The sequence below is a fragment of the Phyllobates terribilis genome, unplaced genomic scaffold (genome assembly GCF_046119375.1).
Source record: "Phyllobates terribilis strain yellow unplaced genomic scaffold, ASM4611937v1 Scaffold_5__5_contigs__length_657084704, whole genome shotgun sequence".
NCBI lineage: Eukaryota > Metazoa > Chordata > Amphibia > Anura > Dendrobatidae > Phyllobates > Phyllobates terribilis.
The window spans coordinates 650228007-650251332 of NW_027362765.1; the positions used below are offsets into that span (position 1 = coordinate 650228007).

The 23326-nt window shown below is 45.3% G+C and overlaps 1 protein-coding gene across 3 annotated transcripts in view; it reads right to left on the reverse strand.

Annotated features, from left to right (window-relative positions):
- LOC141273833 (gastrula zinc finger protein XlCGF66.1-like) overlaps positions 1-23326 on the reverse strand; it is an 80372-nt gene that overhangs the window by 7841 nt on the left and 49205 nt on the right. For all 3 annotated transcript variants that reach the window (XM_073686240.1, XM_073686238.1, XM_073686239.1), the window contains 5 exons: positions 7810-7947; positions 6529-6711; positions 6326-6449; positions 5651-5748; positions 5425-5536 (listed from right to left, as the gene is read on the reverse strand). In XM_073686240.1, the coding sequence (XP_073542341.1) occupies positions 5425-5536; positions 5651-5748; positions 6326-6449; positions 6529-6711; positions 7810-7887 (595 nt within the window). In that variant the 5' untranslated portion in view covers positions 7888-7947. The remainder of the gene's footprint in view (positions 1-5424; positions 5537-5650; positions 5749-6325; positions 6450-6528; positions 6712-7809; positions 7948-23326) is intronic.

A 23326-nucleotide genomic window follows, 5' to 3' on the forward strand; every position in this document is an offset into this window, starting at 1 on the left:
TTGCCCAAAATTATTATTATTATTTATTATCATAGCGCTATTAATTCCATGGCGCTTTACGTGTTTAAAAGGGGTATACATAACAAACAACAAGTACAATAATTTGAACAAAAACAAGTCGGCGACTGGCCCAGGAGGAGAGAGGACCCTATCTGCGAGGGCTCACAATCTACAAGGGACGGGTGAGGATACAGTAGGTGAGGGTAGAGCTGATCATGCAGCGTTATGGTGGAATGATGGTTACTGCAGGTTGTAGGCTTGTCGGAAGAGGTGGGTCCTCAGATTCTTTTTGAAGGTTTCCACGGCAGACGAGAGTCTGATGTGTTGGGGTAGAGCGTTCCAGAGTAGGGGGATGCACGGGAGAAATCTTGTATGTGATTGTGGGAAGAGGAAATAAGAGGGGAAGTAGAGCAGGAGATCTTGTGAGGATCGGAGGTTGCGTGCAGGTATGTACCGGGAGACTAGGTCACAGATGTATGGAGGAGACAGGTTGTGGATGGCTTTATATGCCACGGTTAGGGTTTTGAACTGGAGTCTCTGGGCAATGGGGAGCCAGTGAAGGGATTGACGGAGGAGAGGATGGGGAACAGTGTGGGGACAGGTGGATTAGTCGGGCAGCAGAGTTTAGGATAGATTGGAGGGGTGCGAGAGTGGTAGAAGGGAGGCCACAGAGCAGGAGGTTGCAGTAGTCAAGGCGTGAGATGATGAGGGCGTGCACTAGTGTTTTTGCAGATTCATGGTTGAGGTATGTGCGGAGCCGGGAAATATTTTTGAGTTGTAGTCGGCAGGAAGTGGAAAGGGCTTGGATATAAGGTTTGAAGGAGAGATCAGAGTCAAGGGTTACCCTGAGGCAGCGAGCTTGTGGGACTGGGGAGAGTGGACAGTCATTAACTTTGATAGATAGGTCAGGTGGGGGGGTTGAGCGAGATGGTGGAAAGATGATGAATTCAGTTTTATCCATATTAAGTTGTAGGAACCTAGAAGAGAAGAAAGATGAAATAGCGGACAGACATTGTGGGATTCTGGTTAGTAAGGAGGTGATATCAGGTCCAGAGAGGTAGATCTGTGTATCATCAGCATAGAGGTGATACTGAAAGTCGTGAGACTCTATGAACTGTCCAAGGCCAAAGGTGTAGATCGAGAACAGTAGGGTCCTAGAACTGAGCCTTTGGGGACACCGACAGAAAGGGGGCGAGATGAGGAGGTGGTGTGTGAGTGGGAGACACAGAATGTCCTGTTTGTTAGGTATGAGGAGATCCAAGATAGGGCCAAGTCTGTGATGCTGAGAGATGAGAGAGTCTGTAGGAAGAGGGAATGGTCTACTACTGTGTCAAAGGCAGATGACAGGTTCAAAAGGAGAAGGACAGAGTAGTGCCACTTGGATTAGGCAGTTAGTAGGTAGTTGATGACTTTAGTCAGGGCAGTTTCAGTAGAATGGTGCGGTCAGAAGCCAGATTGGAGGCGGTTAAACAGGGAGCAAGAGGAGAGGTGTAAGGAGAGCTCAAGATGGACGTGTTGTTCCAGTAGTTTTGAGGCATGGGGGAGAAGTGATATGGGGCGATAGCTAGACATAGAGGAGAAGCTAAATGGAAGGCTTTTTGAGGATGGGTGTGATCGATGCATGTTTGAAGCATGAGGGGAAGACACCACTTGTTAGTGACAGGTTGAAGAGGTGTAACTATCCTTTGTCTGATAATGGGTCATAATTCAAAACTGGGGTCTAACTACTGTGAACCTTCAAAATGTGGACGCAGGTCCTTATGTTTTCAATTGTTCTGTTTCTTACTTGATATGCTGTTCTTCTATTTCCAGCTTCCCATAATTTAGCAGGTTGCTCACGGGGTTATAGTCAGACTTTTCTCCTGTTTATTTAAGAGGATTTGAGATGTAATTATACTCAAACTCATAACCTACCCTCATCTCTGTACCAGAAAACTGTAGTACTTGCTAATGTCTATTTACCCGACAGCGGGCAGAAGGAATTTTCACAGAAACTTCTATGGGGTTTTGGAGGAATGTGCAGAGAATCTTTCTTTCATTTGGGGTACGGACTTTCAATGTAATCAAAGTTGGACACTTCAACTGTTAAGTCCTCCTTGTTGTTTGGGGCAGTCCGTAGAGTTGGGCAACACCTTACAAACATGCATCTTTCTGATATTTGAAGAATTCCCTTCCCATCCGAAAGATAAGGATTTCACCTTTTTCTCTGCTCCTCGAAATTTGTATCTCCTGCTTGACTAGACTTTTCTATCTCATTTCCTCCTTGATAGTTTCCCGAAGCAAAAAGAACCGATTCTACTGTCAGACCACGCTATGATGTGGGCATCTAACCAATGGAGTGAATGTTTTAGTAAACCCTATTCATGCAAACATCTTTCAACACCCAATGTGTGAGGCTGATAGAGATGATATTACGTATAACTTCCTGAATACACATAGTTCAGACACTACTGAGCCCCAATCCAATGGGAAGCTCTTAAATGTGAATTAAGAAGGACACTTATTTCACATGCTACAAGGTTTAAACTTGGATCAACTGGCATAGCAACAACTATACTCCAAACTTGCTATATTAGAGTACCTCCATCATCAGCCCATGACTACTTCTACACTTGCAGAACTTAGCAAAATGTGAACAGAGCTACATTGTTTATTAGACCAGAGGAATAAACATGCTAGGAACACAATTCAGCGTATATATTACATATTTGGGGATAAGAATAGAGGGAAAATCCTTTCCACAAAATATATACTAGAGGAGTTCAGAGTGTATTATGAGAATCTATATAATAAGGAAAAACATGCTTCTTCCGGACTCAGATCATTCCTTGAAAATTTAAGGAATACCTTTCTAAATATATTGCCTCTCTATTCCTTGGGAGATTAGCAAAAAGATTGATTCCAATTTTTCTCCTATGGAACTGCTCCCTGATATCCGAAACCTTAAGGCCGGGGTCCCACTAGCGTATGGTATCCATTGCGAGAGCATCGGATACGATAAGCTAATGACACTCGGCTCCAGCTCTGCTGTGAGCGTGAGCCGAGTGACAGTGCTCTGTGCTCCGATCCTCTCACATGTGAAAATTGGAGCACAGGTGAAGAGGAGACAGAGAAATTAATTTCTCCATCTCCTCCATTGCCGGCATCTGTGGGAATCGCATTGCACTCGGGTGATATCTGAGTGCAGTGCGATGTTTCACACACACCCATACAGTTGTGCTCAAAAGTTTACATACCCCGGCAGAATTTTTCCTTTCTTGGCCTCGTTTCAGAGAATATGAATGATAACAAAAAAACTTTTTCTCCACTCATGGTTATTGGTTGGGTGAAGCCATTTATTGTCAAACTACTGTGTTTTCTCTTTTTAAATATTAATGACAACCAAAATCATCCAAATGACCCTGATCAAAAGTTCACATTCCCCAGTTCTTAATACCGGGTATTGCCCCCTCTAACAGCAATGACAGCTTGAAGTCTTTTGTGGTAGTTGTGGATGAGGTTCTTTAATTTCTCAGATGGTAAAGCTGCCCATTCTTCTTGGCAAAAAGCCTCCAGTTCCTGTAAATTCCTGGGCTGTCTAGCATGAACTGCACGCTTGAGATCTTCCCAGAGGGGCTGAATGATATTAAAGTCAGAAGACTGAGATGGCCACTCCAGAACCTTCACTTTGTTCAGCTGTAACCAATGACAGGACAACTTGGCCTTGTGTTTTGGATCGTTGTCATGTTGAAACGTCCAAGTACGTCCCATGCGCAGTTTCCGGGATGATGAGTGCAAATTCGCCTCCAGTATTTGCTGATAAAATCATCACTCCAAATTACCTTGCTCCAGAAGTTTTGAGCCTTGTCTCTGTGCTGTTTGGCGTATTGTAGGGGAGATACTTTGTGGCATTTGCGCAGTAATGACTTTCTTCTGGCAACTCAACCATGCAGCCCATTTTTTCTTCAAGTGCCTCCTTATTGTGCATCTTGAAACAGTCACACTGCTAGTTTTCAGAGAGTCCTGAATTTCAGCTGATGTTATTTGTGGGTTTTTCTTTGCATTCCGAACAATTTTCCTGGCAGTTGTCGCCAAAAGTTTTGTTGGTCTACCTGACTGTGGTTTGGTTTTTACAGAGGTCCTGATTTCCCATTTGTTAATCACAGTTTGATCGCTGCTGACTTGCATTATCAATTCCTTGGATAGCTTTTTGTATCCCTTTCCAGTATTATACAGTTCAACTACCTTTTCCCGTAGATCCGTTGACAATTCTTTTGCTTTCCCCATGACTCACAATCCAGAAACATCAGTGGCTGGATGAAAGATGCAAGAGTCTGTCTGGATCCCAGAAACTCACTCAGGTTTTATGCACACACACTGATTACAAGCAAACAGGTCACAGGTGAGGATGTTACCTTTAGTAGCCATTCAAACCCATTTGTGTCAAATTCTGTGCATATTATCAGGTCAAAATCACCAGGGTAAGTGAACTTTTGATCAGGGTCATTTGGATGTTTTTGGTTGTCATTAAGATTTAAAAAGAGAAAACACAGTAGTTTGACAATAAATGGCTTCAGACAACCAATAACCATGAGTGGAGAAAAAGTTTTTTTGTTAGAATTCATATTCTCTGAAACAAGGCCAAGAAAGCAAAAATTCTGCCGGTGTATGTAAACTTTTGAGCACAACTATAGGCTTATATGGGTGCATGCGATCCGATTCTCGTATGCAATCGCATCATGCTGCGATTGTTTTCGCATGCCGAATCGGCAAGAGAAAATAATCCTAGATGTGAACTTCCCCATAGCGTAACATTGGGCCAAGTGCAATCCAATTTTTTATCGGATTGGACTCGTCTGATTTCATCTCAAGTGAGAGTGAGCCCTTAAAGGGGTAGGCAAAGTAATTTTCATTCTAAATCCCTATCTATGTTGTGCTATAATCTATTTTCTAATTTACTTGCATTAAAAATTCCCAATTCTTCCCTAACTACACTATCTAACTGCTTTTTTAATTTTTTTTTCCTATTTCTTCTTTGATGTCGCTTCCTTTGAGAATCCCAGGTGATGCTGGAATAGTCAAACGAAGTGTCATCATGGTGCAGAGGCTGCGGTCACTGCCACAGCCTCTGCCCCCTCCCTGAAACAAAGAGTCAGTGACACTCGTATCAGAGGCTGGGCTAGTCCCTGAGCGCTGTGCACAATGCAATGACAACGTGCGCTTTGTTGTTGGCTCAGATCAGAAGTAATGAGCCACCAATAGCGCGATTTCAGAACAGAGACCATTAATGTTACTAACTTGTGGGAGCGGAGTTGGTCTCTGCAGGCATAGTATTCTGACACCGCTCTGTTGCCATGGATCGGACAGCATGTATCGGCTTTTAGGTTCACTTTAAATAGGTCAACAAGTGTTCTTGTATTCTTTTACTGTGTCTTTATCACTTACTTAGGCTGAAATTTATAGGGGTTTCCTTTTTAGTCCACCGCAGATCATGCCTCAAATATGACTCTTCCATTTCTTCTATAAGTTCCACTTTAATGCCAACCAAACCTTCAACCTAGATAATCCATAGAATCAGAGATTCAAAATTAAGTGTAAATGTTATTCTTCAATTCCACATTTATTATGAAGAGGTTCATTTTTCAATTTAACAAGAAGTTTATTGATCTACCTGATAATCTTGAGGGACATTGTGATTTTCATTTGGATCATCCTGGGAATTCAGAAGACTGAGACATCTCTTGGGCGGATTTATTTTACTAGTTTCATCTGTAGATTCATTACACACAAGCTGTGATTTAATACAGTGTCTATATGTAATGATTAGATGATGGGTGTATCTAAAGATGTCCATACACCTTAGATACCTATTGGTTAAAAGGTTGTTTGTCTAACAGTTGACCCTCGACTTGCCCATACACATGGACTCGGGGCCGAGCGTTCATGTGTTCTCTAGATGGAAAGCAGAGTAAGCTGCTGCCAGACTCATCTGGCTGTGGCTTTTCAACTCAAAGAACTTTTATAATATAGCCTAAAGAAGGAGCCTCTGTGCTCATAAAGCTTGCATATATATATTTATTTTCTGGTTAGCCAATAAAGATATCACTCCAAGAATACTTTTGTCATTTTTGGGCATAAAAGTATTTACATTAACTTGAAGAACCAAAGGCTTGGCCTTTTAATGAAACTGCCTGACCTTTACCTCTCCTGACACCATCTGTAATGAGAGTACCCACAGATGGTTAGCTGTTCACACTGAATTTAGTAGATCTGAACAATGTATCTAATGAGTATGGGTGTCTTTAGTGATCTGAAAAATTAATCTCCCCTTTACATTCAATATTACCTGGTGATGTCAGGTGTAGATGGTTCTCAATCATGATATCTTTATACAAATCCTTGTGTCCCTCTAAATACTCCCATTCATCCATGGAGAAATAAACAGCGACATCCTGACACCTTACAGGAACCTGACACACAGAGATATAGTCATCATCCAGACACCTAACTTTATCATTATAATGCTCCAGCATTCCCACAAGCGCTCACCTCTCCAGTAAGTAGCTCAGTGATCTTATTGGTGAGATCTAGGATCTTCTTTCTATCATGTAAAAGTGAGTGAGTAGAAGGTTCCATAGTGGGACCCATTGTCTTGCTCCTTTCTCCTGACACATGGGAGCCATTTCTGGAGATGACCGGCTCTCCTGAGGAGTTTATCACTACAGTTGTATCCTGATTGAAGAAAAACACATAGCAATACATATTTTTCTAAAATCTATCTATCGTGACTACATTAAAGGGACAATAGATCTTGGAACAATAATAAGTTCCACAATTAGGTGTGTTAAAAAATGTTCCTGTGATGAGCTATGGACCACATCTCTTGGCCAGGGAAGATAGCACAAGTCACTTATAATACCTGAGAATACAGACAGCTTGCAGCTGCTGCTTTCTGATGTAACACATTTGCCTCACTGTTTTATCACAGGAATGAGTGTTTCTGCCCAGTCACCAGCCCTGTGAGCTCATCAGAAATGAAGGCAGTGACCAGATGATCCAGCAGTCCTGAGGTTACATGTCACTGACTTGATTTATAATGCGCTCATAAGACTGGGGACATGGCAGAAACACTCACTCCTGAGATAACACAGGCAGGGAAATGTGTTCGCTTAGAAACTACATAAAGCTGTGTAAATTTTGGATGTCTGTAATCATACTGACTAGGAAAATAAGGTTAACCTGCAACTTACACAGTATGGTAAGATCAATAGAAACAAATCAATAAAATCTATTTTTTTTTGCACACCATTCCTTAAACAATAATAATAGTTACATAATACTTAATATGTACACCAAAACTGTGCCATTAAAAATACAACTTGTTCTCTGAAGACAAGTCCTCACATTGCACATGGAAAAATAAAAAAACGTATGATTTTTGAATGCAGAGATAAAAAAAAAGTTTTATAAACTCCTCAGAGATGAAAATGTGTTCAAATACTAAAATAACAATTCCATATATATTTGATCTCTGCCACTCCAGAGGTCCATGTTCATCCTGCAACGATATCTGCACATTTATTATTAGATTTAACGGTGATGAACAGAAGTGAAGCACGTGACCGATAAGACCAATGACTAACTGCACAACCGGAAAGGACCAGAGAGGGCCACCAACATGTTTAAAGAAGTATTGATTCTTTTATTATTTTAACACATTTCCACTTTTTAGGTTGTCTTGTAAAAATCCCAGACAATACCGTTCTGGCTTAAAAAAAGCTGCATTCTTAAGAAGTTAATAAAGTAACAATTACTCCCAGAATCCCTCACCTCTCCGGTCAATAGGTAGATAATCTCCAAGGTCAGATTTAATATTCTTTCAGTCATGAGACTCTTTCCCTCCTCCATTATTAAAACTTTAAATACAGGAGAATGCCTTCTTGGATGTAATCAAACATGAGGTACTTTCTGAAATGTAAAAAGGAGAATGACTGCATGGTTAATGGTAGATAATAAAACTGCACATTCGTGAAAAAAGCATCTTTCCCTCAAAGGAGTCATGCCTTTAGGAGAAGCTGTGAGATGGCATTAGTGGCCCAATGATATCACTGCACCGTCATTCAGCCATGAGCCGGGGGAACACAGGGCCAAGTGGGAGCCTCCGATTTAGGCCACAGCTCCACTATCAGTATTCGGTCAGTATTTTTTCTCAGGAGTGGGTGATAAATACAGAATTGGTGACTTCTTTCTATTATACCTTTTTTCTGATTGTTCCTCACCTGGTTTTGGCTCCCACTCCTGAGAAAAAATACTGACCGAATACTGATAGTGGAGCCGTGGCCCTAAAGGGGATTGTTCACTACTTAGACAGCCCCTTCTTAAAGCACTCTTGTGAAGATTTTTTTTTTACTAAATCTGTGTATAAATGAATGTAGTGTAGTGTGAATGTGTTAATATACTCACATACCGCTGCTTTCTCTGGGATCCAGAGCCATTCTGCTCTTCTTCACAGTGCATCACTGTTCTTCAGACTTTACGGATCACAGTGCGCTCTGCATGGTCTGAAAGGGGCTTTTACAATTTACTCTATGGAGGCTCCAAAGGCTTACATTGTGAAAGAGACATGCGGCTCACGCATAGTTTAAAGGACAGTGACGTCACTGAGTTTATTAACGAACGCACACTACACTATATACAGTGCCTTGAAAAAGTATTCATACCCCATGAACTTTTCCACATTTTTTCAACAGTAATTGCAGCAAAAGGTGGTCCTACAAAGTATTGACTTGGGGGGATGAATATAATTGTACATCACAATTTTCAGATTTAGATTTTTAAAATAATTAGAAAACTATATAATTTCCTTCCGCAGCACATATGCTATTAGCACACTAAGGCCAGGGCCCCACTATCAGTATTTGGTCAGTATTTTTCTGGGAGCCAAAACCAGGAGTGGGTGATAAATGCAGAATTGGTCTCATCTGCTCAGAGTACCTTCTTCCACATGCTCGCTGTGTTCCCTATATGCCTTTTTACAAACTGATAACAGGACTTTTTACGGCAAAAACTGGACTTCTTACGACTTGCTTTCCAAAATGGCTTTCTTCTTGCCACTCTTCCATAAAGGCCAGATTTGTGGAGTATATGACTAATAGTTGTCTTGTGGACAGATTCTCCCACCTTAGCTGTGGAACTCTGCACCTCCTCCAGAGTGATCATTGGCCTCTTGGCTGCTTCTCTAATTTGTGTTCTCCTTGCTTGGGATTCAGTTTAGGTGGATCAGCCATGTCTTGGTAGATTTGTAGTACTGCCATAGACCTTCCATTTTTGGATGATGGATTGAACTGTGCTCCGTGATATATTCAAAGCTTTGGCTATATTTTTATAACCTAACTCTGCTTTACTTTTCTCCACAACTTTATCTCAGACCTGTTTGGTGTGTTCCTTGGTTTTCATGATACTGTGAGATCCCTAATGTTCTCAAACAAACCTCTTCCTTCACAGATCAGCTGTAGTTATACTGAGAATAAATTACACACAAGTGGACTCAATTTACTAATTATGCGGCTTTTGGAGGCAATTGGTCACTCAGGATTTTATTTAGGGGTATCAGATTACAGGGGGATAAATAAAAATGCACATCACAATTTCCATATGTTTAGTTTTAAAATAATTAGAAAACCATGTATTATTTCCTTTACACTTCACAAATACTTGCTACTTTGTGTTCGTATCTCACATAAAATGGCAATAAAATATATAACCTTAAAAAAAAAAAAAATGTGGAAAATTAAAGGGGGTACAGTCAGGAAAATAAGTATTTGATACACTGCCAATTTGCAAGTTTTCCCCTCTACAAAGAATGGAGAGTTCTGAAATTTTTATCATACGTACACTTCAACTGTAAGAGGCAGAATCTAAAAAAAAATCCAGACAATCACATTGTATGATTTTTAAATAATCAATTTGCTTTTTATTGCATGAAATAAGTATCTTCCATACAGATCTTCTCCAGATCTTTCAGGTTTCGGGGCTGTTGCTGGGCAACACTGAGTTTCAGCTCCCCTCCAAAGATTTTCTATTGGGTTCAGGACTGGAGATTGGCTAGGCCACTCCAGGACATTGAAATGCTTCTTACGGAACCACTCCTTAGTTGCCCTGGTTGTGTGTTTTGGGTCATTGTCATGCTGGAAGACCCAGCCATGACCCATCTTAAACGCTCTTACTGAGGGAAGGAGGTTGTTAGCCAAAATCTCACAATACATGACCCCATCCATCCTCCATTCAATACAGTGCAGTCGTCCTATCCCCTTTGCAGAAAAGCACCCTCAAAGTATGAGGTTTCCCCCACCATGCTTCATGGTTGGGACAGTGTTCTTGGAGTTGTACTCATCCTTCTTCCTCCAAACACGTCGAGTGGAGTTGATACCAAAAAGTTCTATTTTGGTGTCATCTGACCATATGACTTTCTCTCATGCCTCCTCTGGATCTTCCAGATGGTCATTGGCGAACTTCAAATGGGCCTGGACATGTGCTGGCATGAACAGGGGGACATTGCGTACCCTACAGGATTTTAATCCATGACGGCATAGAATGTTACTAATAGTAATGTTTGAGACTGAGGTCCTTACTCTCTTCAGGTCATTGACGAGGTCCTCCCGTGTAGTTCTGGGCTGATTCCTGACCTATCTCACAATCATCCTTACCCCACAAAGCGAGATCTTGCATTGAGCCCCAGACAGAGGAAGATTGACAGTCATATTGTGTTTCTTCCATTTTGTAATAATTGCGCCAACAGTTTTTGCCTTCTCAACAAGCTGCTTGCCTATTGTCCTGTAGTCCATCCCAGCCTTGTGCAGGTCTTTACTTTTGCCCTGATGTCCTTAGACAGCTCTTTGGTTCTGGCCATGGTGGAGAGGTTGGAATGTGATTGATTATGTGGGCAGTTGTCTGTTTTACAGGTAACTAGTTCAAGCAGGTGAAATCAATACAGGTAATGAGTGCAGAGTAGAAGGGCTTCTTAAAGAAAAACTAACAGGTCTGTGAGAGCCAGAATTCCTTCTCGTTGGTAGGCGATCAATACTTATTTCATGCAATAAAATGCAATTTAATTATTTAAAAATCGTACAACGTGATTTGCTGGTTTTTATTTTTAGATTCTGTCTCTCACAGTTGAAGTGTACTGTAATGCAGCGGCTTGCGGCATTACTGTAATGGTCCAGGGGGTGTGTTCTGGCTGACCATGTACCCCCCTCAGGTGACTGATCACATGACTGTGACATCATCACAGGTCCTGTGTGCACAAAAGGATATATAAATCCTGGTGGTTGTGAAACAGAGGGAGAGAGTGAGGCCTAGTGAGGCCTGGTGAAGCCTGAAAGGCAGAGGCTGGATCCCTGTCTGTGGGGGATACCAGTAGCCTTGGAAGGCTAGAGGCTTGGAAGGCAAGAGCCTGAAAGGCAGAGGCTGGAACTCGGAGTGTGGGGGATACCAGTAGCGTTGGAATGCAAGAGGCTTGGAAGGCAAGAGGCTTGGAAGGCAAGAGAACTGGAAGGCAGAGGCTGGATCCCTGTGTGTGTGGGATACCAGTAGCCTTGGAAGGTACGAGACCTGGAGACCACGTTTGGTGAGCCTTAAAGCCACAGCTGTGGCAGAATAGAGCCGATAGAAGCAGCTGAAACCCGGCAAAGGTAAATCGGCGCTTTAAATGAATATTGTTGCTGTACCTTGCTGGAGCCTGTGTTTGAAGCCAAGCGGGCATAGCTGCCACTGGAAAGGCTCTTGGATGTTATGTGTATAAACATGCTGGTGAGCCACTGAGATGGACTATGTTATGTGCAGTTATGAAGTGTAATAAACTGCTGGATTTCATGTTACTAGAAAACGATGCATGTGTGCTTTAATTGGCCCGGTGAAGCGAGTGTCCCCCAGCGTGATGAATAGCGCTACCTTACATGTGGTTGGAGAATGCGAGCAACGGCAGCCTGGTTGCTAGAGGTAATGGCACAGGACGACGAGTGTGGAGGCAAGCATCTTGCTGTGGCTCGGCGGGGTCACGAAGATTAAAGCATCTGGATGTAACTCGGCGGGGTTACAAAAATTGTCGTCGTACTCAAACCTGGTTTGCTGTGGCTCGGCGGGGTCACGAAGATTAAAGCATCTGGCGGTATCTCGGCAGGGTTATGAAAATTGTCGTCGCACTCAAACCTGGTTTGCTGGGGCTTGGTGGGGCCACGAAAATTTTTCAGGGAAAGCGGTGTGAAGTGTCTAGTGTGAACAGCGTACCGCGATGGCTGTGAAAGGAGCAGCAAATGGGACTGAAGCTATTGAGCAATTAAAATGCCGGTTAAAACCGCAGCAGGTATTTGAGAAACGTCTACAGGACATGGTGCAGGAACGGCAGGAGTTGTTGGCACCGTATAGAATGGCGGTAGCGGACCATTATGTGCGTTCTCCTGGGGCGCCGGTATTGTCCGAGAGTGCCCGGGGAGGTGATAACAGATGTTGTGAACTGGGTCCTAACACTATCGCGTGTTTTTTTTTTTTTTAAAAACCCTACAGGTGTGGGTGTCCAAAAGGGGGCGGAGTCTCAAAAAGGGGGTTGCGTCTCAAAAGAGGGTAGAGTATAGAAAACCAAAACTTGTTGCTGGTTGGGGGTCGGTACCGCCTAAAAGTGATAATTTGACCGTTGATAACGGGGTAGCTCCAGTAGAAGGGGTTGACATCAAAGTGGGAGGTGACTTGTTGGTCCACGACACCATGGGGAGTGACACAGACCCCACAACTGATGGTGACACTACGAAAGTAGAAAGAGAGTTCAGTCAGGAGTAGAGATGAGCGGTGTTCGACTAGAACTGTTCGCCAATCTCAAATTCGAGCTGTTTTGGGCGGTGTTCGAGTTGTTCGACGAACCCGAACGATTTGCAAAAAATTCGGCTGTTCGAGGTTATGTTCGATAACTGTTCGTGCACCAAAAGCTTGTCCTGCATGTCTGGCGCTATTTAGAGCACCAATCATGCAGGGATTGTCTGCCACTCACTGTAATGCCACAGCCATGGTGGTTGTGGCATTACAGTGATTTCCCAAATCGATGGGAACAGTGCCAACAGTGAAACATGAAAAGCCGGCAATTCATCAGCGGCATACACCGGTACCCGACAATTTAGAACCGAAAGAATAGAGCTTCACACATAGATTAGATAGATAGAAACATGTCAGCCACATATATATGAAGTACAGTGACAGTGTTGCTTACTGTACTTGTCATTTAGTGTAAAGGATTTATCAAAAAAAATAATAGTGTTTTCATGCACCGTCTCTTTAAAAAAGCCGGCCGGCAATTCAGCAGCGGTACCCGACAATTTGGAATAGAAAGAATAGAGAATCACACATAGATTAGATAGATAGAAACATGTCAGTCACATATATATGAAGTACAGTGACAGTGTTGCTTACTGTACTTGTCATTTAGTGTAAAGGATTTATTAAAAAAAATATTAGTGTTTTCATGCACTGTCTCTTTAAAAAAGCCGGCCGGCATCTCAGCATCTGTACCCGACAATTTAGAATAGAAGGAATAGAGCATCACACATAGATTAGATAGATAGAAACATGTCAGTCACATATATAAGAAGTACAGTGACAGTGTTGATTACTGTACTTGTCATTTAGTGTTAAAATAAAGGATTTATTTAAAAAAAAATTGGCGTGGGGTTCCCCGTAATTTTAGTCTCTAGCGGAGGTTAAGCAGACGGCTGGGGCAGATGTTTGAAGCCTGGGAAGGGGGTAATACCCACGGAGCTTCCCAGGCTACTAATATCAGCCCCCAGCGGAATACCTAGCCTTTACTAGCTATTAAAATGGGGGACCCCCCCAAAAAAATGACGTGGGGTCCCCCCTATTTTAATAGCTAGCAAAGGCTAGGCAGACAGCTGGGGGCTGATATTAATAGCCCAGGAAGGGTGCCATGAATATTGGCCCCCTCCCAGGCTAGAAACACCAGCCGTCAGCTGCCCCAGAAATGGCGCATCCATAGGATGCGCCAATTCTGGCACTTAGCCTCGCTCTTCCCACTGCCCTGTAGCGGTGGCAGTGGGGTAATAGGGCTGGGGTTGATGTCAGCTTATAATGCCAGCTGACATCAAGCCCAGGTTAGTAATGGAGAGGCGTCTATAAGACACCCCCATTACTAACCCCATAGTCAAAGTTAAAAGAAAACACAAATACCCAGAATAAAGTCCTTTAATTGAAATAAAGACACAATCCTTTATTGTTCTAAATTAAACCATACTTACCATCACGCCCATTCCAGCTGAAGCCAACGATCTCCTGCAATAAAAGTAAAATAATAAAGCAACCTCATCCTTACCTTTCCATGGTTCCCAGGACAGCTTCAGCTCTGCTACATTGAGATGACAGGCTGGACCGCAGCAGAACGCTGCCATCCAGCCTGTCATCCCACAGACACTGAGAAGCGCAGGCATGCTTGCGCTCCTCAGTGTCTCGCTGTGACGGCATAAAGATGAGCCGACAATGAACTCGGCTCACCTCATGCACGTCACTGACAGCGTGGGAGAATTCTCCTGCACTCAGCGCTTCAGCGTGAGAATTTTCCCACGCTGTCAGTGACGTGCATGAGGTGAGCCGAGTTCATTGGACATGAATGAGCTCACCTCATGCACGTCACTGACAGCGTGGGAAAATTCTCACGCTGAAGCGCTGAGTGCAGGAGAATTTTCCCACGCTGTCAGTGACGTGCATGAGGTGAGCTCATTCATGTCCATTGAACTCAGCTGACCTCATGTACGTCACTGACAGCGTGGGAGAATTCTCACGCTGAAGCGCTGAGTGCAAGAGAATTCTTCCACGCTGTCAGTGACGTACATGAGGTGAGCTGAATTCATTGGACATGACCTCGGCTCATCTGGATGCCGTCACAGCGAGACACTGAGGAGCGCAAGCATGCCTGTGCTTCTCAGTGTCTGCGGGATGACAGGCTGGATGGCAGCGTTCTGCTGCGGTCCAGCCTGTCATCTCGATGTAGCAGAGCTGAAGCTGTCTGGGAACCATGGAAAGGTAAGGATGAGGTTGCTTTATTATTTTTCTTTTATTGCAGGAGATCGTTGGCTTCAGCTGGAATGGGCGTGACGGTAAGTATGGTTTAATTTAGAACAATAAAGAATTGTGTGTTTATTTCAATTAAAGGACTTTTTTCTGGGTGTTGTGTTTTTTTTAAATACTTTACTAGAAATTCATAGTGGTCATGTCTAATATTGGCGTGACCCCATGAATTTCGGGCTTAGGGCCAGCTGATAATGCCAAGCTGGCCCTAACCCCTTTATTACCCAGTGAGCCACCGCATCAGGGCCCTGGATGAGTTGGGTACAGCGCCAGAAGATGGCGCTTCTATGAACGCGCCATTTTCCGGCGTGGCTGCGGACTGCAATTTGCAGCTGGGGTGACCCAAAAAGCTTGGGCCTCCCTGCGCTGCAGATTCCAGTCCCCAGCTGCCTAGTTGTACCTGGCTGAACACAAAAATAGGGCGAAGCCCCACGTATTTTTTTTTTAAATTATTTCATGAAATTCATGAAATAATTAAGAAAAAAAGGGCTTCCCTATATTGTTGTGTTCGGCCAGGTACAAATAGGCAGCTGGTGGTTGGGGGCAGCCCGTTCCTGCCTGCTGTACCTGGCTGGACACAAATATAGTGCGAAGCCCCACGTCAATTTTTTTTTTAATTATTTCATGAAACTAGATGGTGGCCCGATTCTAACGCATCGGGTATTCTAGAATATGTATGCGGCAGACCCGGCGCAATCAGCAGAGCGGTGTTTAAATTTGGCGCCAAAATCGCTGACTGGTCGCGGCCAGCAACCGCGACCAATCAGCAAAGCGGTGTTGAAATTTGGCGGCTATATCACTGATTGGTCACGGCCGGCGGTCGCGACTAATCAGCAGAGCGGGGTTTAAATTTTGCGCCAATAATGCTGATAGGTTGTGGTCGCGACCAATCAGCAAAGCGGTGTTTAAATTTGGCGCCAATAATGGTGATTGGTCACGACCTCGACCATTCAGCAGAGCGGTGTTTAAATTTGACGGCAACAATGTTGATTAGTCGCGGCCGGCGGTCACGATCAATCAGCAGAGCGGGGTTTAAATTTGGCGCCAATAATGCTGATTGGTCGCAATCGCCGACCGCGACCAATCAGCAGAGCGGTGTTTAAATTTGGCGTCAAAATCGCTGATTGGTCGCGGAAGGCAACTGTGACCAATCAGCAGAGCGGGGTTTAAATTTGGCGCCAATACTGCTGATTGGTCGCGGCCGGCAACCGTGACCAATCAGCCGAGCAGGGTTTAAATTTGGCGCCAATACTACTGATTGGTCGCGGACGGCGACCGCGATCAATCAGCAGAGCGGTGTTTAAATTTGGCGCCAATAATGCTGATTAGTCGCGGCTGGAGTCCGCGACCAATCAGCAGAGCGTTGTTTAAATTTGGCGCCAAGCTCGCTGATTGGTCGCGGCCGCTATTTAAATGTGGCGCCCAAATCGGTGATTGGTCGCGGGCAGCGTCCGCGACCAATCAGCAGAGCGGTGTTTAACTTTAGCGCCAAGATCACTGATTGGTCGCGTGCGGAGAGCGCGACCAATCAGCTAATCGTATTGGTGAGGACCGGGGAGCGCCGCTACCTGGTCGGATACTTCCGTTGCGAGAAGCCGGGAGATGAGCGACTGCTCGCAGCAGAAGTATCCCGACCCGGAGCGCCGCTCCCCGGTCCTCCCTTGACACCCTAGCCGCTGATGTCCCCACAGTATCCGCATGGTGTTACAAAGATCCGGACATTTGTGTTAAAAATCGCTGATTGGTCGCGGGCGCTGCCCGCGACCAATCACCGATTTGGGCGCCACATTTAAATATCGGCCGCAACCAATCACCAATCTTGGCTCCACATTTAAACACCGCTGTGCTGATTGGTCGCCGACGCTGGGCGCGACCAATCACCGATTTTGGCGCCACATTTAAATAGCGTCCGCGACCAATCAGTACAGCGGTGTTTAAATGTGGAGCCAAGATGGGTGATTGGTCGCGGAGGATATTTAAATTTGGCGCCCAAATCGGTGATTGGTCGCGGCTGATATTTAAATTTGGCGCCCAAATCGGTGATTGGTCGCGGGCAGCGCCTGCGACCAATCAGCGATTTTTAACACAAATGTCCGGACCTTTGTAACACCATGCGGATACTGTGGGGACATCAGCGGCTAGGGTGTGAAGGGAGGACCGGGAAGCGGCGCTGCGGGTCGGGATACTTCTGCTGCGAGCGCCCGCTCATGTCCCGGGTTCTCGCAGCGGAAGTATCCGCACAGGCAGCGCCGCTGACATCCATGCGGCTAGGGTGTGAAGGGGGGAGCGGCGCTGACATCCAATTGGTCGCGGCCGCTATTTAAATGTGCCGCACAAATCGGTGATTGGTCGCCGTCTTGACCGCGACCAATCACTGATCTTGCCGCCAAAGTTAAACACTACTGTGCTGATTGGTCGCGGACGCTGCCCGCGACCAATCACAGATTTGTGCGCCAAATTTAAATATCGGCTGCGACCAATCACCAATCTTGGATCCACATTTAAACAACGCTGTGCTGATTGGTCGCGGCCGATATTTAAATGTGGCGCCCAAATCGGTGATTGGTCGCGGTCTTGGCGCGCGACCAATCACTGATCTTGCCGCCAAAGTTAAACACTACCGTGCTGATTGGTCGCGGACGCTGCCCGCGACCAATCACCGATTTGTGCGCCAAATTTAAATATCAGCCTCATGCACGTCACTGACAGCGTGGGAAAATTCTCCTGCACTCAGCGCTTCAGCGTGAGAATTCTCCCACGCTGTCAGTGACGTGCATGAGGTGAGCTGAGTTCATTGGACATGAGCTCACCTCATGCACGTCACTGACAGCGTGGGAAAATTCTCACGCTGAAGCGCTGAGTGCAGGAGAATTTTCCCACGCTGTCAGTGACGTGCATGAGGTGAACCGAGTTCATTGTCGGCTCATCTGGATGCCGTCACAGAGAGACACTGAGGAGCGGAAGCATTCCTGCGCTTCTCAGTGTCTGCGGGATGACAGGCTGGATGGCAGCGTTCTGCTGCGGTCCAGCCTGTCATCTCGATGTAGCAGAGCTGAAGCTGTCCTGGGAACCATGGAAAGGTTATTTTTCTTTTATTGCAGGAGATGGTTGGCTTCAGCTGGAATGGGCGTGATGGTAAGTATGGTTTAATTTAGAGCAATAAAGAATTGTGTGTTTATTTCAATTAAAGGACTTTATTCTGGGTGTTTGTGTTTTTTTTTGTAACTTTGACTATGGGGTTAGTAATGGGGGTGTCTTATAGACGCCTCTCCATTACTAACCTGGGCTTGATGTCAGCTGGCATTATAAGCTGACATCAACCCCAGCCCTATTACCCCACTGCCACCGCTACAGGGCAGTGGGAAGAGCGAGGCTAAGTGCCAGAATTGGCGCATCCTATGGATGCGCCATTTCTGGGGCGGCTGACGGCTGGTGTTTCTAGCCAGGGAGGGGGCCAATATTCATGGCACCCTTCCTGGGCTATTAATATCAGCCCCCAGCTGTCTGCCTAGCCTTTGCTAGCTATTAAAATAGGGGGGACCCCACGTAATTTTTTTGGGGGGGTCCCCCATTTTAATAGCTAGTAAAGGCTAGGTATTCAGCTGGGGGCTGATATTAGTAGCCTAGGAAGCTCCGTGGGTATTACCCCCTTCCCAGGCTTCAAACATCTGCCCCAGCTGTCTGCTTAACCTCCGCTAGAGCCTAAAATTACGGGGAACCCCACGCTAATTTTTTTTTTAATAAATCCTTTATTTTAACACTAAATGACAAGTACAATAATCAACACTGTCACTGTACTTCATATATATGTGACTGACATGTTTCTATCTATCTAATCTATGTGTGATGCTCTATCTTTCTGTTCTAAATTGTCGGGTACAGATGCTGAATTGCCGGCCGGCTTTTTTAAAGAGATGGTGCATGAAAACACTATTATTTTTTTAAATAAATCCTTTACACTAAATGACAAGTACAGTAACCAACACTGTCACTGTGCTTCTTATATGTGTGACTGACATGTTTCTATCTATCTAATCTATGTGTGATGCTCTATTCCTTCTTGTCTAAATTGTCGGGTACCGGTGTATGCCGCTGCTGAATTGCCGGCCGGCTTTTTTAAAGAGAGCGTCTTCTGAGCAGTTTGTCAGCTTTTGGACACCTTTGAAGGTGTTTTCTATGCGTTTCTATGTGTTTTTGTTTGCCTGCCATTGGTTTTAACGGTGTTCGACGGTGTTCTAAGGTGTTCGACGAACAGTTTGACGAACAGTTCCTCGAACATCCCGGTGTTCGACGAACCGAACCGAACCCGAACACTACGGGGGTGGCTCAACACTAGTCAGGAGGAGCTAGACGAGGTGAGAAAGTCCCCTCTCGTCGTCGACGGCGCAAGGGCCACAAAAAGTTGCTCCTGTAGCCTTTGCTGAAAGCACAAATAAAGAAAATGTAATGCTGTGTGCCTTTACTCCAAGTGTGGATCCTCCTTTAGAAGCAGAAGAGGAGGTGACGTTGCCAGTAGCAACCTTCGGTACAGTACTGAGACAGAAGGATCAGGATCCGACAGCCCTGAAAGAGGAGGTGGCCAGTCATGACCAAGAGATGGAGCCTATCAGGCAGCAGTATCAGAGGGACGTGCAGCAACTAAGGAAAAACCTGGAGAACGTGTCCTCAGACCAGCTGAGCCTGGAGTCTGAACGGCAGAAAATATACCAGGTTGTGAGGAACTTACAGCGAGAACTGGAGGGAAGCAGCGAGGAAAACAACCAATGGAAGGAAATGTTCCAGGAAATTAAGGAGGACCACCGCAAAACCAAGGAGGAGGTTTTGCAGTTGAAGCTTGAGAAGGAGGCGCTGCAGGATGAAGTTTCTGGACTTGATCAAAACCTAGAACGACTGCGCGAACAGTTCAACCGGGAGCTGTGTGAATCCAAGAAGGAGTATGGTGAACTCAGTAGAGAACTGCAACAAATTAAAAGAGACTATGAGGATCTCCTCAAGGTTAAGGAAAAACTAGAAGATGATAAGGCGGATGCAGAGCACATGCGCCAAGTGGTTGAGACCACTCTGCAGGACACCAGTGATGAAAATGATGATCTCCGCAGACAGACCCTAGGCCTGGAAGCTCAGGTGAAGGAGCTGCAGACGCTCTGTGATGATCTCCAGAGGGCAGAGACGTGCCTTAAGGATAGAATCTGCAAGATGCAGGAGTCTATCGGAGAAGGGAGGTATGAAGCAAGTGCCTCTTTGAATAATGCGAGCTTGGGTGATTCGGTGGATGTAAAAGCCGAGATCAAGGAGCTCAAGGAGTCGCTACAAGCCCATTTGAAGCAAAAGAAGCTTGAGAGACTGGCTGTCAAGGGCCGAGTGGGCGCCTGGGAGACAGAGAGGTCTGAGAAAATTCTGCTGATAAAGGAGCAGTTGAAGCAGGAAGAGCTTCAGAGATGGGTTGCAGTGAGGCGAGTAGCTGAGCTAGAGGAAGAAGTTGTCGAGCTCAAAGGTTGCCTGGCAAAGTACTAATCAGTGAACGAGGCCTCCTTGGAGAAGGAGAAGGGCAAACAAATTGTGCTTAATCCTTTAAGCCATGAGAAAGTGGACCTCAGGAGAGCTGAGAGAGTGTTAAAAGAAGATAAGTATGAAATAGAAGTGGTCAAGACGAGTATTCTTGAGTTCGTACCTGTGAGTCGGCTCAGGGGAAGCATACAGGGTGAAGAAGCTGAAAGTCAGTTGTCCCTGAAACCTGAGCCAGATGACTGTATGGAAACCACTGGTGAGACAGAAACGTCTCGGTACAAGTGTCTCATAGATGTACCCGAAGATCTGAGAGAAGAGTGCACCAGAGAGTCAGTGCATAAAGAGTTTAAGAAGGCCGTGGGAGCCTGTAAGGTGTACTCGACACCAGAAGCTAAACAGCTGGTGGTCCCGTCCACAACCAAAATCACAGTGAAGAGGGTGGCTAGCCTAAGTGACATGCACTGGAGATGTGTTCGCGCGAAGCGGATTGTCCGGTTGAAGACGGAACAAGCCATTAGACAACTGGACCTTATGAGAAAAGCTTAAAGTCTGCGGGAAGAGGTCATCCGGGTGCCTCATGCTCTGGTAAGAAAGCTCATTGGGAGAAATGGCCGAACCATGCAAATGATGGCAAAGAAGTCTGGTGTGATGAAAGTAAGCAGTCCACGTGATCGTCAGGACTGGATACCAGATGAAGATGGCATGGTGTAATTCTCCGATGTAGGAACGGAAGAAAATCTGGCATACATACGCATGCTGATGGAGTACCGAGTGACCAACCTGAGAGAGGTAGAACAGTTGAATCTCGCCAGACTGCGAATGAAAAGACAGCATCGCCTGAGCAGCAGAAGATGGCAGCCGTCTATAAATTGTGAGACCAGACAGAGAAAGGGCCCTTCAAATAATAGAACGGCTACAGTAGAAATTAGAGACCTTCCAAGATGTCCTGAGGATAGTGGGCGAGGGTTTAGAGGTAGTAAGACCTCCAGTAACTCAGGTCTGAGAGGCCCATACAAACGACCCAATAGAGTACGGGACAGTAAGGAGTCGGACCGGACCTTAGATACAAGGGCATGTGAGTCACACTGCAGTACTGACCGCTGGGAGGTCTGACAAGGTTACGACTGACTGCTGGGAGCGGGGGAGGTCTGACAAGGTTACGACCCGGAAATGTGACTTGACGAAGTCAGTGACAGATGGTAGTTCCCTATGGAATGGGCTAATGTCGATGACTAATGTTCCAGGGGCTGAGCAGCGCAATTGTCAAGTACATGGTCTCTGTGTGAACTGTGGGTTATAATGTGATTGTATATATTATGTGTTCAACCCCACAAGTTTGAACAGGGGGGGGGGGATATGTAATGCAGCAGCTTGCGGCATTACTGTAATGGTCCAGGGGGTGTGTTCTGGCTGACCATGTACCTCCCCCTCAGGTGACTGATCAAATGACTGTGATATCATCACAGGTCCTGTGTGCACAAAAGGATATATAAAACCTGGTGGTTGTGAAAGAGAGGGAGAGTGAGGCCTGGTGAAGCCTGAAAGGCAGAGGCTGGATCCCTGTGTGTGGGGGATACCAGAAGCCTTGGAAGGCAAGAGGCTTGGAAGGCAAGAGCCTGAAAGGCAGAGGCTGGATCCCTGTGTGTGGGGGATACCAGAAGCCTTGGAAGGCAAGAGGCTTGGAAGGCAAGAGCCTGAAAGGCAGAGGCTGGATCCCTGTGTGTGGGGGATACCAGTAGCGTTGGAAGGTACAAGGCCTGGAGACCACGTTTGGTGAGCCTTAAAGCCACAGCTGTGGCATAATAGAGCCGATAGAAGCAGCTGAAACCCGGCAAAGGTAAATCGGCGCTTTAAATGAATATTGTTGCTGTACCTTGCTGGAGCCTGTGTTTGAAGCCAAGCGGGCATAGCTGCCACTGGAAAGGCTCTTGGATGTTATGTGTGTATACATGCCGGTGAGCTACTGAGATGGACGATGTTATAAGCAGTTATGAAGTGTAATAAACTGCTGGATTTCATGTTACTGGAAAACGTTGCATGTGTGCTTTAATTGACCCAGTGAAGCGAGTGTCCCCCAGCGTAATGAATAGCGCTACCTTACAGTACCTACGATAAAAATTACAGACCTCTCCATTCTTGGGCGCACCTCTTGATCCCATTGCCACCTCATCCCTGGTAAGAACTGTGGCCACCACATTGCATTTAATAGTATTGAATCCTCTATGTGTCTGCGACCCACCCCATGACCCCCTCGGGTGTCTGTGTGCCCTTCCCCTGCACTTTGATTGAGACGCCAGTACCTACGCTTTACTTCAATTAATTTATTGTATGACGCCTCACTTTCTGGGTATTGGGGCACTACACATCCGATTGGGATCTTTAACATTGTTTTGGATTCGTCGCTCTCAGCATTATGTTGCATTATGTGGTATTCTGCTGCATACAAATATAATCTGTGTTATTGAATAGAAGTCAGTGTTTTAACCATTTTACACCTCAGTATCCATCTCAACAACTGTCTTGTTTTATTTTAATATTTCTATGTAATAAAAGAATCTTTTTACACTCATACCTAGTTTTCTGTCTTGTCCGCCTATTTCTTTTCCAGGTTTCCCTGACAGTTAATGGTTTGTTTAGGGACGGAAATGCTGTCCGATTCTGGCCAGCAATCCACCCCTCTTGTATATCATGTTTTTGTTGGCCAATTATAGTTGTCTCT